The following is a 13,972-nucleotide window of genomic DNA, read 5'->3' on the forward strand; positions in this document are numbered from 1 at the left end:
ATCTCAATAAAGAAAGAGACAGGATAATATGAATTAATTCCTGCCAGGTCTTTTATGTCTCTGACATCATTATCAGAGCCTTCAATTTAATTTATAGAATTTGGTCATATGAGTATAACTCAAATGTATTTATGAATTACTTTATTTACAAGAAAAAGAGTTTAAAAGCTGACATGCATACTGGGTAAATGTTTAATATACTTTGTACAAACCTGGGGACAGCAGAGGGTATTTAGTTAAAGTGACTGTATTAAAGTCGATGTAACATTCTGTATATGAAGGCTATATGAAGAGCTTTTTTGTTTGTTTATTTTTTTGCATCTTCAATGGAGGTGCCATACTGTGAGAATTACATATTCAAGGGTTGAAAGCAGGAACTGGAGCCTGTCCATTTAGATTCGTGAATGTGAAATTGACCCAAAACCTGCATCTGAATGACATAAAAACGATCACAAACCACAAGGAAATCTACAATATGCACCAACAATCTTCACACTATAGTGCCCAATATAACATGCAAAGCCCTGTAACCCTCTTTTAGTAGGTGCTGAGGAGGCTTTGCTCAGTGAGTTTGTCTTTCTTGTCTTAAATCCCGACAGATTTCAGAAGTTTGGTGGAAGATGTGTTTGGAGGAAGCAATGTTTGGATACTAGCTGTAGGTGAGCTTTTTGAGATAATTTAGGCAAGCATTATTGACATATTATTGTAAGGTTTTGTTTTTTTTTTTAATTTCGTGCATTTTGATAAGAAATTCAAAACACTTCGGGTTTGGCTTGAACTAAAGATCTCTGCGTGCTTCATTTCAGCCTGATATCCAGCACCGTTGCGACTCTTTGTGGAAAATAGTGCAACATTTTTCTTTCTCCTGCAGGTGTCACCAAACATTTGAAGTCTGAGGTCCGTTCATTGATCCAGCACAGAGAGGCAGAGACTCCGTCCCCAGTGTAGGTGGACTCACTCATGAAGAGTGTGACTTTTCTCTGCGTTGGTCATAGTTTGGCTCTGCGCGACGGTTATGGGTGTTTTAATGAGCGTATAGACGAAATAAAGGAGAAGACGAACCAGCGAAGGATCCATTAACGTCCTCAGCTGGCATCCAGTCCGACAGGTAAGTTTCTGTGTGATGTGGGGACACTGAGAAGCGGTTCATTCAGGCACGGAGGGGAGAAGTGATGCTATCAATGCGTTTGTAAGAGCGAACGAGATCAATGCGCGTACTGTGCGATCCTATGTGCAGAGACATCAGTTATATGTAGGTTTGTTAATCTGTGCCTCCTGCTACTCTCTTTCAATCTGTCAAGACCCCTTCAGGGACAGTTTGAGAACTTTATTATCAGCAGCAGCAAGCAGGTAATGTCCATCAGGGGAGCGATAAATGTGGGCCTGTTGAAAAAAACTGTTCATTCACTCCCTCCTCTGCTTCCCGCTTACTGACGGATCCAAATCCTAATGTTTTTGTGAAGTTCAATGTTTGTTCAAGTCTACACCCATTAAAACAAATGAATCGAGGTTTCCCGGTGATGGACGCCCAACCAGTTCTGCACTTATTGCACAGATCCACGTCAAGAGCTGATAACGTGTAACGTTCAGGTTGTCATCCATTCTGGTTTCATAGCCAAAGTATCACCGGAGTCAAGTTTCAGTTTAGACCCGAAACATCTCTGTAGTTTGACCTGTTTATCTCACTCATGATGCCTTGCCTCGTCCAGAGAGCTGAATTCTGAGAGCTGTGCTTATTTTGAAACAACTGTCCCAAGGGTGGAGCAGAGCATGGTGGACACCCTGTCCTCACCAGGGCCACAGGCACTGCTTTCTTTCACCTGAGTTAAGTCTTTGTTATCTGAGGCTACATCTGCTTTGCAAAAGTAAACAAAAAGCTAGTGTATCTGAACTTTGGCTTGAGTGACTATTGTTTGACAGAAAATCTGGTTTGTCAAGATATAGAAATACAAAGAAACCGGTTTCGATACAGAGGTGAAATCACACATGCCATGCTCTGCATTTGTGATGGCAGGCACACCTGTCAGAAACTGTTTTTCGACCTTCAGGAAATGGCTTCTGGCTTATATAGTAACAGTTCTGTCAGGTGTCAGAGCAACGAGGGGCTAATCGGGAGGACCGGGACAATTCCCGGTGGGCCGGTCTGATGTTTGGGCCGCGAGGGCCGGTGTTCACTTTTTTTTTTTATTATTTGGCCAGTGGTCAGTCATCGCACTGGGTTAATCATGTATGATGATGATCTGTCCCTGGGCCACCTCCGCCTCCATTGGCAGCGCTTCTTTCTTTCTTTCTTTCTTTCTTTCTTTCTTTCTTTCTTTCTTTCTTTCTTTCTTTCTTTCTTTTTTGCAGACGCACCCTGACGTAGCACGTCCGTGCACTCAGTCAGAGGTGTTTGAAAGATGGAAAATAAGCAGAGCAAGGGTGGCGCGGAGAAGGCAAGAATTAAAAAAGAGGAAAGCTCTGGAAACAGACGCAGCCGAATGTGCTTAAATCGGCAACTTTTTCAGTAAAACGAGCTCGCGGTTGGAAACGACAAATGAGGACGATGAAACGGGCACGGCAAGATGTTGAACTTTGCCTGCAAACCACCGTTCAAGTTAATTGATTATCATGTCAATGAACTGTGTAGCGTTGTGGCATATAACATAACGCTATTTAAATTATAGTATGATGCGACGCCACATAACTGGGAAACTTTGTCTTGTAGCCCCTCAGAGTCAGAAGCAAGATCCAGCACCAAGCAGCAGCCATGAGCCCACCAGTCCAGAGTGGGCAGGTAGGATTGCTCATTGAGTGAATATTATTACAATTAATAGAATGAAGAGGATAGTGTAGACCTGCTCTATATGAAAAGTGCCCTGAGATGGCAGATGATTCAGCACTACATGAATGAAACTAACCTGAATTGATCAGAATTGTAAAAAGGGGAGATTTGTGCTGAGAATTATCACCATTTTTAAAATGTGATTTAGTGTTGGAAGCAGAGCCAGGAGCCAGTATGAGGGGATTGCTCCTGTCAGTATGGAAGGAACAGGTGAGCTGTTGTAACAGTGTGTGAACAAGCAAGCATTAGTTCCAATATAACCACTTTCTATGCCCAAACTAACACTTATTGAACAGAATATAGATTCAGATATTGTTGAAAAGGATGTGTTGTAAAGAATAATGTTGAGGTTGTGCACTCATGTTGATATAAATCTGCATTGTGAAGCAACCCTTACTTGCACTGAATTGGAAATATTTTAGAAAAATACACTGAATTACAAGGCTTTACATAACAGTGCGCTATGGTAGACTTAAAATGTATACATGATTTTAATAATAATAATAATAATAGGTCGTGATCTAAAGTGGGCCGGTCTGAGGCATGAAACTCCAGGGCTGAAAATGAGTCCCACTCCGGCCCTGTGTCAGAGGATAAAGGCTGTAATTGAGGCCAGTGACAGCATGATGGTGCTCAGCTGCTCACTATATCTGACTAATCTGAAGGCTGAAAAGCTTCCATGTGATAAAAGCTCAACACTGTCCAAAACTTAATAAAGAAGATAAACAATCTTCATCTCGTCTGTTATCTGATCTGAGGTGAGCAGGCAGTGTCAGACTGACGATGAAGTCAGGAGTGTGTGGATGGAGTGTTTAGATCCCTGTTGCACTCAAAGTGATGCAGTCTTTCATCTTTGTGCACAGTGTGCCTCATGTTGATAGGATTGTTTGACTGTCTAAGATTGTTTGCCACTGTGGACAAACTCACCAGCCCACAAGTATCAGTGCCTCCTGAATAATGACTTTGCTTCTTTGTTCCACAGAAGAAATTCAAAAGATTAGGCAAGCTATCAGCGCTTCCTCCCTTAAGATAAATAACAGGCCTCAGCAATCAACTAATTATAATAAACCTTATTTGTATGGCAACTTTTGTAGAAGACAACAAAGAAATGATATGCATGATATGCAAGAAGTGCTGCACATGAAAAGTACATAGAATAAACTAGAAACAGGGATAGAAGATTTGAAAAGATGGACGGTAATAATTGATAATAATAGTAAAAATGAGCTAGAAATTTTAGGCTTTTACAACAATTGTACGCAGATGACACACAAATATATGCAGCTGTGTCACCAAATGAATGCAGTTCGGTAGACTCCCAGGGAAAGTGCATTAAACAAATTAGTAGATGGATCTTCCACACGTTGTTCCACTTAAATGAGGACAAAACTGAAGTCAGTGGGATCAATGAAGAAAGACTTAAAGTCTGTGTTACCTTTGATTTATTTGGCTTAAGATCCAAATGAGTTTGTTATCATTTGATTCTTGTGCTTCTTGCCTGTTTACTCTGTAAAGCACGCTGGCTTGCCTTTGGGTATGACGTGTTCTATAAATAGACTGGCCTTGCCTTGGCTTGCCTAAGATGCCAATATGAATGACAAGGGAAGACTTGAGGATCGGGGGTCATTTGTTTGAAGTTAGTGCTGACAGGAATGCTTGCTTCCCTCATTCGGGTGGATTTATGGAGGATTATAAACTGACTCATAACTTTTAGGGGCAGGTGGTGTAATTACAGCTGTCAAAGTAAAAAGTACATTTCCCTGAAATGTAGCCCACTATTCAAAGCAGCAGAAAATATAAATGCTCAAGTACCTTCCAACTGTGCCTATGTACAGTAATTGATAAAGTGTACTTAGTTACATTCCACCACTGCTATGTAATGTCTTTTTGAAGGGCTTGAAGCTGGTATGACCTGTTGTATTGAGCGTGTGCAGTATTGTTTATCTCCATCCACCCATTGTCTATACTGCCTATCCCTTTCGGGGTTGCGATGGGGACCTGGACCGGTTGCCAGTCAATCGCAGGGCAACACACAAGACAGACAACCATTCACGCTCACGCTCACAATTAACCAATTAACCTAATGAGCATGTTTTTGGTCTGTGGGAGGAAGCCGGAGTACCCAGAGAGAACCCACGCATGCACTGGAAGAACATACAAACTTCACACAGAAAGGCCCCGCCTGACCCGGGGACCCGGGGATTAAACCAGCGACCTTCTTGCTGTGAGGCACACGCACTACCTGCTGCGCCACCGTGCTGCCTTGTTTATCTCCATCTTCACAAGTTCCAATTAACAGAATTTATTTATTTAATTTTTTTTGTTTTGCTTGACAGTGTCTCTTGCTTTAAATCTACTTTGTCTTGCAATAAACAGTGTACCATACCTAACTTACTTTGGTGACATGACCTGGATGCAGGTAACTTGAACAATTTGAGTGTGATGTCCAGAAACCAACTTTTGACATCTTATCTCATGACATATTAGTTTTGAATAATGCACCACCCATCCAGCTCCTCTCATCCAGGTGCAGGGAAACACAGGCGTCTCACAAATTAAGCCTCACGTATACAGTATTTGGTATCTTTGGCATCTTTGGCAACTTTGGGATCTCCACTAGAACTTGAAGTTCCTTAGGTTTAAGAGTTGTAATGACAGAACGATGCTGCTTATTAAGAGGTTAAATATTCAATATTCTTGCAGCTGTCTCCAGCAAATTTTAGCAAACGTTCTAGTGTGAACATCCTTGCATGGCTGGCAGCTGAAAATGAAAGTCAATAGTGTTCTGAAAGTGTGCCTAAAGGGAGTGAGAAGAGAGTTTGTTGGCTGTGTAGAAGGACACACACGCACGCACACACACACACACACACACACACACACACACACACACACACACACACACACACACACACACACACTCACTCACTCACAGAGAGGGATTGTGCAGCCATGCCCCTCTGCTAAGCAGAGCTGCTACATAAGGAAGTCAGTGTGTAGAGCACACCACACCTCTTGTTCTGTGAACACTCCTTCAGCCTTCGTGGCTTGTTGTGTACTTCTTCTATTTACTGGAGTGGGATTCTTCCTGCAGTAGAAATTATACGACCGTTTTATGTCATGGTTCAGTGGACTTTGTGTCTCACCTCGCCAGTAAAAGTGAAATCAGACCTACACGTTCCCTCCCACCTCATTTCCACCAATAAACCAGTTTGAGGGCTTTAAGTAAGAGAGCAAGGATTTAACAGGAGGAAGGAAATGTGTGCATGGTTGTCTAAAGGTGAGAGTGAGGCAGTGGAGATCAGTGGTGTTAGAAGGAGCTGGTTAATAACCATAAAATGCAAACCGTCCACGTGAGCCGCTGGCACTCCTCAGGTTTACTTTGTTAAAACCTCAGTTCCTCCCTCCATCTGAAGGCAGGTGTAGTGGACTCCGTCATGACATTGCTGCACAAGTTTAGCTTGCTCTGCCTCTGTGAATATTCTGCCTTCTGCACGCAAGGATTTTTGGAATTTCAGGCCGTTCTGATGAGGTAACAAAGTGAAGTGGAAGTGGTGGCAGCAGCTATTTAGAAATAAGATGCTTCAGTCTGGAAATGTAAGAAAAAAGAGTGAAGAATGTGCATCTTCAGGCCTCCAGGACGTGATTCTGGTAATAATGATCTCATTACTGTCAACATAACCATTCATGTGTGATTGTGTATGAGTGACTCTAAACCCTCGACAGTGTGCTTTCCTGGTGTTTTTTTTGTTGAGGGCTAATAGATACAAACTGTTTTAGTGTAAATGACATCAAACTTATTGGCTGCTAATGTACTCAGACCTTGACATATTGTGACACAGCATGTGTTTGTGTTGATGGAAGAAACCTTTACTTAAGTTAAAGTACAAATGCAACAGTGTAAAAATACTGCATTGCAAGTAAATAGTTTGTATGTATTATTACATTACTGAACTGTTACAACTGATACAACAATGTGTTCTGCTGTACAAACTATGTATTCATTATTCATATATGTGTATATGTGTGCGTGTATATAAAATCTTGATTTGAAAAATAGCTGTCAAATAACTGTCGTGGAGTAGAAATAAAAAGGAGCATACAATGGAAAAAGTAAAGTACAAATACGTAAAATTGTGTTTGAGTATATGTACTTTCTACTGTCAGTGTGTGCATTATTGTCTGGTGTAAACTAAGTACATTTACTTAAGCACTGTACTTGAATACAAATTTGAGGTTTTACTAGAGTTGCCAATAATAATATGAGTCAAAAACTAATAAGAGCCCGAAAGAGGTCAAAGTATCCAATATAGCATAAAAAGCTGAGAATAATGTGCAGCAGAATTTTTGGTTTTCTTCTTTCGACATACAATATGAAGATAATAACAGAGCTAAACAACAACAGATAAATCGTCAACAAGAAGTGTCCTATAAAACTGATAATAAAAAATGGATAACTGTGTTCGTATAAAGGTAAACACTGTGGCTTTGTCGGCACACTGCTGTTGCAGTTTCAATGATTTACCAGTCCCTCTCTGTTGAATCAGTACTTTGTTTCTGTGGGTGGAGGACTGACCATGAGGTGACAGCTGCTTTGAATGTTGAGTTGTACCGTGTATTATTCTTATTGCAGGTGTGATCTTTGTCACAGGTGTGCTCCTCACTGCCTCAGGCTGGACTTACTAGCTTTCTCTTTAACTGCCCTTTAACTGCTGACCGGCATTGCTTACCGTTCTGTGCTCACTCTCTGCTCTCTCTGACCATTAGTCTCTGACATTGGTAGGAACTAGCGAATAGGATTGTGTCTCCTTTTTCTGACTCTCATTCATTCTGTCCGTTTGTCTTCCTGTCCACCCATAAGACTCCCTTGCTGTCTACTGACTCAGACACAGAGTCCTCCACGATGGTCCTGCCCCCATCACACTCCTCGCGGCTGAAGTATGTGTCTCTTGGGGTGCTGGTGTTGCAGACCACCTCGCTGGTGCTCACCATGCGCTACTCCCGTACCCTGAAGGAAGACGGCCCCCGCTACCTGGCCTCGTCCGCCGTGGTGTCGGCTGAGGTGCTCAAGATCCTTGCCTGCACCCTCCTTGTCTTCATGGAGAACAGTGAGTAGCAAGGGTGGGGGGAGGGTGACGGTAAGAGCCGAGGTCTTCTTCTCTGTTTTTCTTCTCTTAGTCTATTTGCAGGTGTAGACTTGGCACTGCTGGGTACAAGATCTTATATAAATGCTCCCCAGTGGTCTTAAGGTGTCTGGTCCTCTCTGTCTCTCCTCTTTGTCACTTCACTCCATGGGTGGTCCTCTGGTTGAGTTACTGACAGCACACTCTCTGTCGCTGCCAGAATTCAGTGTGCGCTCAATGAACCAGCTGCTGAAGGAGGAGATTGTGAACAATCCCCTGGAGACTATGAAGCTGGCCATTCCTGCAGGGATCTACACACTGCAGAACAATCTGCTCTATGTTGCCCTCTCCAACCTGGACGCAGCCACCTATCAGGTAACATGAATGTGCTGGTTCACTGTGTGTGCGTGTGTTCAACTGTACTGCGTATCCATGAATTTAGAGAGCTCAGTATGTGTCAAGGGATTTTTTTTTAAATAAATCATTGCTTAAACAGTAATTGCCCTCAAATTACTAAATATTGTCTCAACTGACTCATTTATGCATTTATTATATCATTTTGTTCCATCTGTTTGTGTCCTCAAATTACATTAAGACATAAATGCATTATCTATGTTTTGGATATCAAATACTGGCCCCATGTAGACTGCAAAGTGTTGGCCTTTATTCATCATGAAGGAAAGTTTAATTATGTTTGCTGAAAAGGATTTAAAAATAAAAAATTTAAACATCTAGAGAGATAGAGCTTTCAAGTGTTGTTGACTGTGTTAACCAGAAGAGCCCACTTGAACGGCACCATGGAGCCATGTTCACAACTGTATGAGTGGAAATCCTCTGATGCTGTCGCTCAGAGCGAGGGAGTTGTGATACTTATTTGCTTTCTTGCTGTTAGATGAGAAGATTGATGCCACTCTCATTTCAGGCTGTTCAATTAATGCTGCAGCCAACAGATGGTTAGCTTAGCGTAAAGAGTGGAAGCAGGCCAGTAGTACCTCCGTCCATAAGGACTTGGCTTTGGGCCTGTTCAGGTCCAGAACAGATTAGTCCATAGGAAGGTGGACTGGTCGCTGGAGAGCAAGTTCACCTCCGGGAGAGGTCCTAACCCTGCACTGCTCAGGGTGCAGCGCTGTGACGATACTTAACAAAGAACATATGTTCTGCATATGCTGCTAGGAGTTCGATTACTTGGTTTCCCTGTTTCCAGTCTATGCTAAGCTAAGCTAAGCTAAGCTAAGCTAAGCACCTTTTAACTGCGGCTTCATATTCAGTGCAAAGACATGAGAGTGGTATTAATCTTCTCATCTAACACTTGGCAATAAAGTAAATCTTCCCGAAACGTCAAACTTCCTCTCAAATGGCAGAGCATATGGCTTCTGAGTTACTTTTTTTATTTTGATTTTAATTACCTTAATTATTGATCCTATTTTAGTTCCTAGCATGACACTGAAATGCAGCAAAGGGAAAAGGGAACATGTTCTTTTTTTCCTTTCAGGCACATAGCAACTGTTCCAACAAGTTAAACTACATGAACACCATCATTGTTGTGTTCTCAGCTTCCCATTTCAAAAGCACAACCTCATGATTTCCATTTGGAGGCAGTGAAACATGTCCTGAGCAGGATATTTGACGGCTCCAAGATTTTAACAACGATAAAATGCCAAGATAATATTTGGTTTGCATTTGACAGCTACCACTCCCATGAAGTGTTAACAGTGTACTGCTGGGGAAGAATGATGGGCCTTGTCTGATTTGCTTCTTGTTTAAAATGAAGTGTTTACATTGTGCTAACCAGGACAGGAGTAGACAACCATTAATGTTCGAGCACTGTCAGAAAATGAAAAGAAACCCTCGTGAAAGGCAGGGCAGGCTGCTGCCGGCTGTCTCTAATGACCTCTCTATGCTTGCTCAGGATGACGTTTGATGCAAATGTTCTCCTGCCACGTTTACCTACATGGTGGCCTTGTTTTGTGTTTCACTGGTGTGTTTGTGTTGTGCTCCACACACAGGTCACATACCAGCTGAAGATCCTCACCACGGCGCTGTTTTCTGTCTCCATGCTGGGGAAGAGGTTGGGCTTGTACCAGTGGCTCTCGCTGCTCTTGCTCATGGCCGGAGTCACGCTAGTGCAGGTACCATACTGCAAAGTCCCTGAGTGATTCACAAATACGCGGACTTGTTTCTGTGGGATGAATCTGATTGTCTTCACTCATCAGATGTTTGAAATCATTAGTATTTTAACCTCCACAGTGGCCCGCAGACACTGAAGGTGACTCTGAGCAGAAGGTCCTGTCTGCAGGCTCCCAGTTTGTGGGCCTGATCGCTGTGCTGATGGCCTGTGTGTCCAGTGGCTTTGCGGGAGTTTACTTTGAGAGACTCCTCAAGGGGACTAAACAGAGTGTGTGGGTCCGAAACATACAGCTGGGTGAGTAGAGAGGCTTTTGTTAAACTGAGTTTGACAATACCTCAGGTATTTATTCATGCTCTGTGTGACACAAACTGATTTAACGTGTCACGTTGATGAGTTACTGACCAATTAAGCTTAATTGGTGGTAGTTTATGGTTTATTAAGTTTAAAAAGGCCCCAGTTTTGAAATACTTATAAACCATGCTTCATTAGAAGGTTGTTCCAGCAATATAAACAATTGCATTTCCTTTGTTTTAACCGCTTAAGATTTGAGTAGTGTGTCGTATTAAGAGTTAAAATTTGAGCATGAAGTTCAGTTTAGTCATCAGGAGGAGAACCACTGAGCCTGTGAAAACATAATGTCTTGTTTGGCTCTGGAGGGAGATTTCTAAAGTCTGAGAAAATGATCCTGATTATGTCAAGCAGCCTTAAAAACCACAACTAGGTCACTTTTGCAAAATGTCTCTTATCTCTTGCTGCAAGCCTCGATTCTGTGTTCCCCTTTCGTCGTTCCACCTCCACATGCTGAAATTATGCACCAGAGCCATGCTACAGAAGTGACCCTTTTTAAGGTGGATTCAAGGGGATGATGTTATTCATGCTGGATGTAGCGAATTCTGTCCAGATATAAAGGTGGTGTGTCAATGAAACTGGGCTTTCTGTTGCACATTCCTGATGTTTCTTCAGAGTTACTAGAGAAGAAACAACGTTCATGTGATTGATATTAAATTGCTGACTGCTCAAGCTTTTAATGTTCAAACACACAATAACTTTCAATTAAAAGCTGAAGTTGTTTTTGCATTTGAATGCAGTTTCCTCAGACCAGGAAGGGAATCTGGTGAAATTTGAAATTGCAAAATTAATCTCTTGTCTTCATGTTATTTGACCCTCATGGTTAACCGGTTTGCAACATCCTCTCGTATACTTAAACAGAGAACTGTGGTCTCAAAATGAGCCGACAGGACAGCAGAAGTTTGCTTAAACAGCTTTCTCACTCCCTCATGGGAAAATGGTTTAAGTGAGGTCGTCTTTTTAATGACTGGGCAGAGCAGAGGGCGGGGCTCAAAGGGTTACAGATGGACTCTCTCTCACTCTCCTTCTCTGACTAAATGAGCAGAAAACATGAGAATTTGCAAACAAAGCAATAAACTGATGTGCAATAAATTTATATACTGAGAAAATGAAACCCTGTCATTCACAGTTGATGTTTTGTGCATTTCTTTGTGTATTTCTGTGTGTGTTTGTGTGTGTGTTACAATGATGTGATGACACACACAAAATGACTGATTGGTGCTGGGGGAGAGAGGAAGAGTTCCAGGCTTGTTAATGGGTGTGAGAATGGATGATGGAGCCTGTCAGCATTACAAAACTATTGCATTATCTCCTGTGTGTGTGTGTGTGTGTGTGTGTGTGTGTGTGTGTGTGTGTGTGTGTGTGTGTGTGTGTGTGTGTGTGTGCGTGCGTGTGTGTTGTGTGTTTGTGTGTGTGTGTAAATCTTGTGCTTTTTTGAATTTTACACTGAAGCGAATGTGAAGCAGCTTTAGCTGGAACCTCACCTACAGTGACCTCTAGTGGCAGTTGGGTGCTGTGACGCAACTTCTGAACACACTTTCCCATTCTCTCAACAAGAACAGTTAAAACATTGTTATACATTGTAGTATTTGTTCTACGGAACCATTTATCTCTCCTTGTCTCTTTCAGGTTTGTTTGGCTTTGTGTTCGGCTTCGTAGGAATGATAGCGTATGATGGCCGGAGCGTGAGACAGTCTGGAATGTTCCAGGGTTACAACGCCATCACCTGCACAGTTGTCGTCTTACAGGTGTGATCATTGTGCTTGTCTTCATTCTCACTTTATCATTTGAGTCCCATTTGATTACAGCTGCATTTCTCAAAGTGTGATTGAAATGCATTGGGGTGTGTGTTTTTACATGTCTGCCTGTCTCTGTCTGCAGGCTGTGGGCGGGTTGGTTGTAGCAGTAGTCATTAAATATGCAGATAACATCCTCAAAGGATTTGCCACGTCTCTGTCCATCATCATGTCTGCACTCATTTCATATTTCCTGTTGGAGGACTTTAATCCTACGAGGTAAACACAGACATGCACGTGCTCACACACTCTTGCTGTGAAATGTTATAGACATTAATGGTTCCCAGGTGATGCAGCCTACTGACTTTGATGATCCCCTGGCTTCTCCTCTAATGCCACCATGAGGTTGACTGCAAAACCTGCAAAACTCAGCTGTGCTTTGTGTTTAGTGCTAACCGCAACTATTAGCATGCTAACACGCTCAACTAATGAGAAGTGTGATACAGTTATTGGCAGTCATGTGTTGCGTGCTGCAACACTGTGCAGAGTGCACATTGTGCAAAACAAAGCATGGTCAATCAGTCTCTGTGTTGTAGGTAGTAAGGTGAATGCCCTTATTTATTTTATTCACTAATGTAGGTTTTCACTCACATTTGGCGAGTGGCGGGTGCCAAATTTGGATCCTGACTGTGTCTAAGTGGAGCCTCACAGAGCTGCTAGCATGGCTGCAGACTTAGTTTTGTTTACATGACATGAACTGAGTACACAGTCGTTTGCTTATTGAATTCATTGTTAATGCCCCTTTTTTTCTGTCTTTTTTTCCCCTGTTTCCATCCTCCTCTCAGTGTATTTTTTCTAGGGTCGCTGCTGGTTATTGTCGCCACATTTCTTTACGGCTACGAGTTCAAACCTGCCAGTGGTAGCACCATCAAAGTATAAACAGAGACCTCTGGTAACCTCACAGAAGTGATGACCTGCGCCCAGCATAGACCGAGCAGGACTCTATGAACTGTCACAGTGAGTCTGGCAGGAATTAAAAATGCAGGAAAAGTGATCAAATCTGTTACTGCCAAACAACTGCTGCTGGAGACTGTTGAAACTGAATGTGCCCCATCACTCCCCTGAAAAAATGCTGCTTTGCACAATAGATGGGGGTCAGTAATGTGACTATGTGAATGTATTTTTTTAAGGTTTATCTTATAAAATACTACAGTGCAGCCGACTTGCCATGTCAACGGCTGAATGTTACAGTAAAGCGAACAAACTGTATGATTATATTATCCCATGGACAACATGGAAACTGCGATTTAAGGGGACCAGGAGGAGGTTATGATGAAAGCATGGCATCACAGATAGTTGTAAATCTGGGGAAAGAGGTGTATTTACAAAACAAAAAAGGTATTCATGGTGCTGAGAGTGCCTGTCTCAAAGAGAGGAAAATCCTTGACAGAGCTTCCATCTAGTGGTGGAATGAGGAGCAAACTTGCTGCAAGGAGGAGGGGTTACCTCTGTTCAAAGATGCTGAATGTCCTTTTTTATATGAGATGAGATAAGATGGGATATGACTGCTTCGACCTTGCTGCTCACAGTCTGGGTATTCATATCAAAGGCACTTGTTCTACTGTTCTTTAAATGCAGAATACAGGTCTTAATGTAGGAACAAATGAATAAATTAAGCCAGCTCTGCCTTGATCTTTTTTTCTGACTTCAAAGTGAAATGAATGGATAAATTAGAGCTCTTAGTGTGTGTGTGCACTCTCTCACACACATACTAATGCATACACACAGAGCTGGGCACACCCATGAATATTTTGAA

At 42.3% G+C, this 13,972-nt stretch overlaps 1 protein-coding gene across 2 annotated transcripts; it reads left to right on the top strand.

The window, feature by feature from the left end:
• The first annotated feature begins 1,022 nt into the window (after positions 1 to 1,022).
• On the top strand, positions 1,023 to 13,359 carry slc35a3b (solute carrier family 35 member A3b). Of its 2 annotated transcripts, XM_070974377.1 has the most exons (8): positions 1,023 to 1,108; positions 7,714 to 7,929; positions 8,165 to 8,319; positions 9,951 to 10,073; positions 10,192 to 10,366; positions 12,050 to 12,168; positions 12,302 to 12,435; positions 13,002 to 13,359. In XM_070974377.1, exons 2-8 carry the CDS (start codon positions 7,725 to 7,727, stop codon positions 13,093 to 13,095), a joined length of 1,005 nt encoding a protein of 334 aa, XP_070830478.1. In that variant the 5' UTR covers positions 1,023 to 1,108; positions 7,714 to 7,724; the 3' UTR covers positions 13,096 to 13,359. The 2 variants fall into 2 exon arrangements, with proteins under 2 accessions (XP_070830478.1, XP_070830477.1); XM_070974376.1 differs by lacking the exon at positions 1,023 to 1,108 and having other exon boundaries at positions 7,441 to 7,929.
• Positions 13,360 to 13,972: the final 613 nt, after the last annotated feature.

Source organism: Chaetodon trifascialis, chromosome 11, assembly GCF_039877785.1.
Source record: "Chaetodon trifascialis isolate fChaTrf1 chromosome 11, fChaTrf1.hap1, whole genome shotgun sequence".
Lineage (NCBI taxonomy): Eukaryota > Metazoa > Chordata > Actinopteri > Chaetodontiformes > Chaetodontidae > Chaetodon > Chaetodon trifascialis.

Bases quoted from the DNA above. Each gene is read 5' to 3' on its own strand.
- slc35a3b (XM_070974377.1), top strand. From the start codon at position 7,725: ATGGTCCTGCCCCCATCACACTCCTCGCGGCTGAAGTATGTGTCTCTT. The intron at 8,320-9,950 runs GTAACATGAATG...CTCCACACACAG, and splicing joins TGGACGCAGCCACCTATCAG to GTCACATACCAGCTGAAGAT. The intron at 10,074-10,191 runs GTACCATACTGC...TAACCTCCACAG, and splicing joins CCGGAGTCACGCTAGTGCAG to TGGCCCGCAGACACTGAAGG.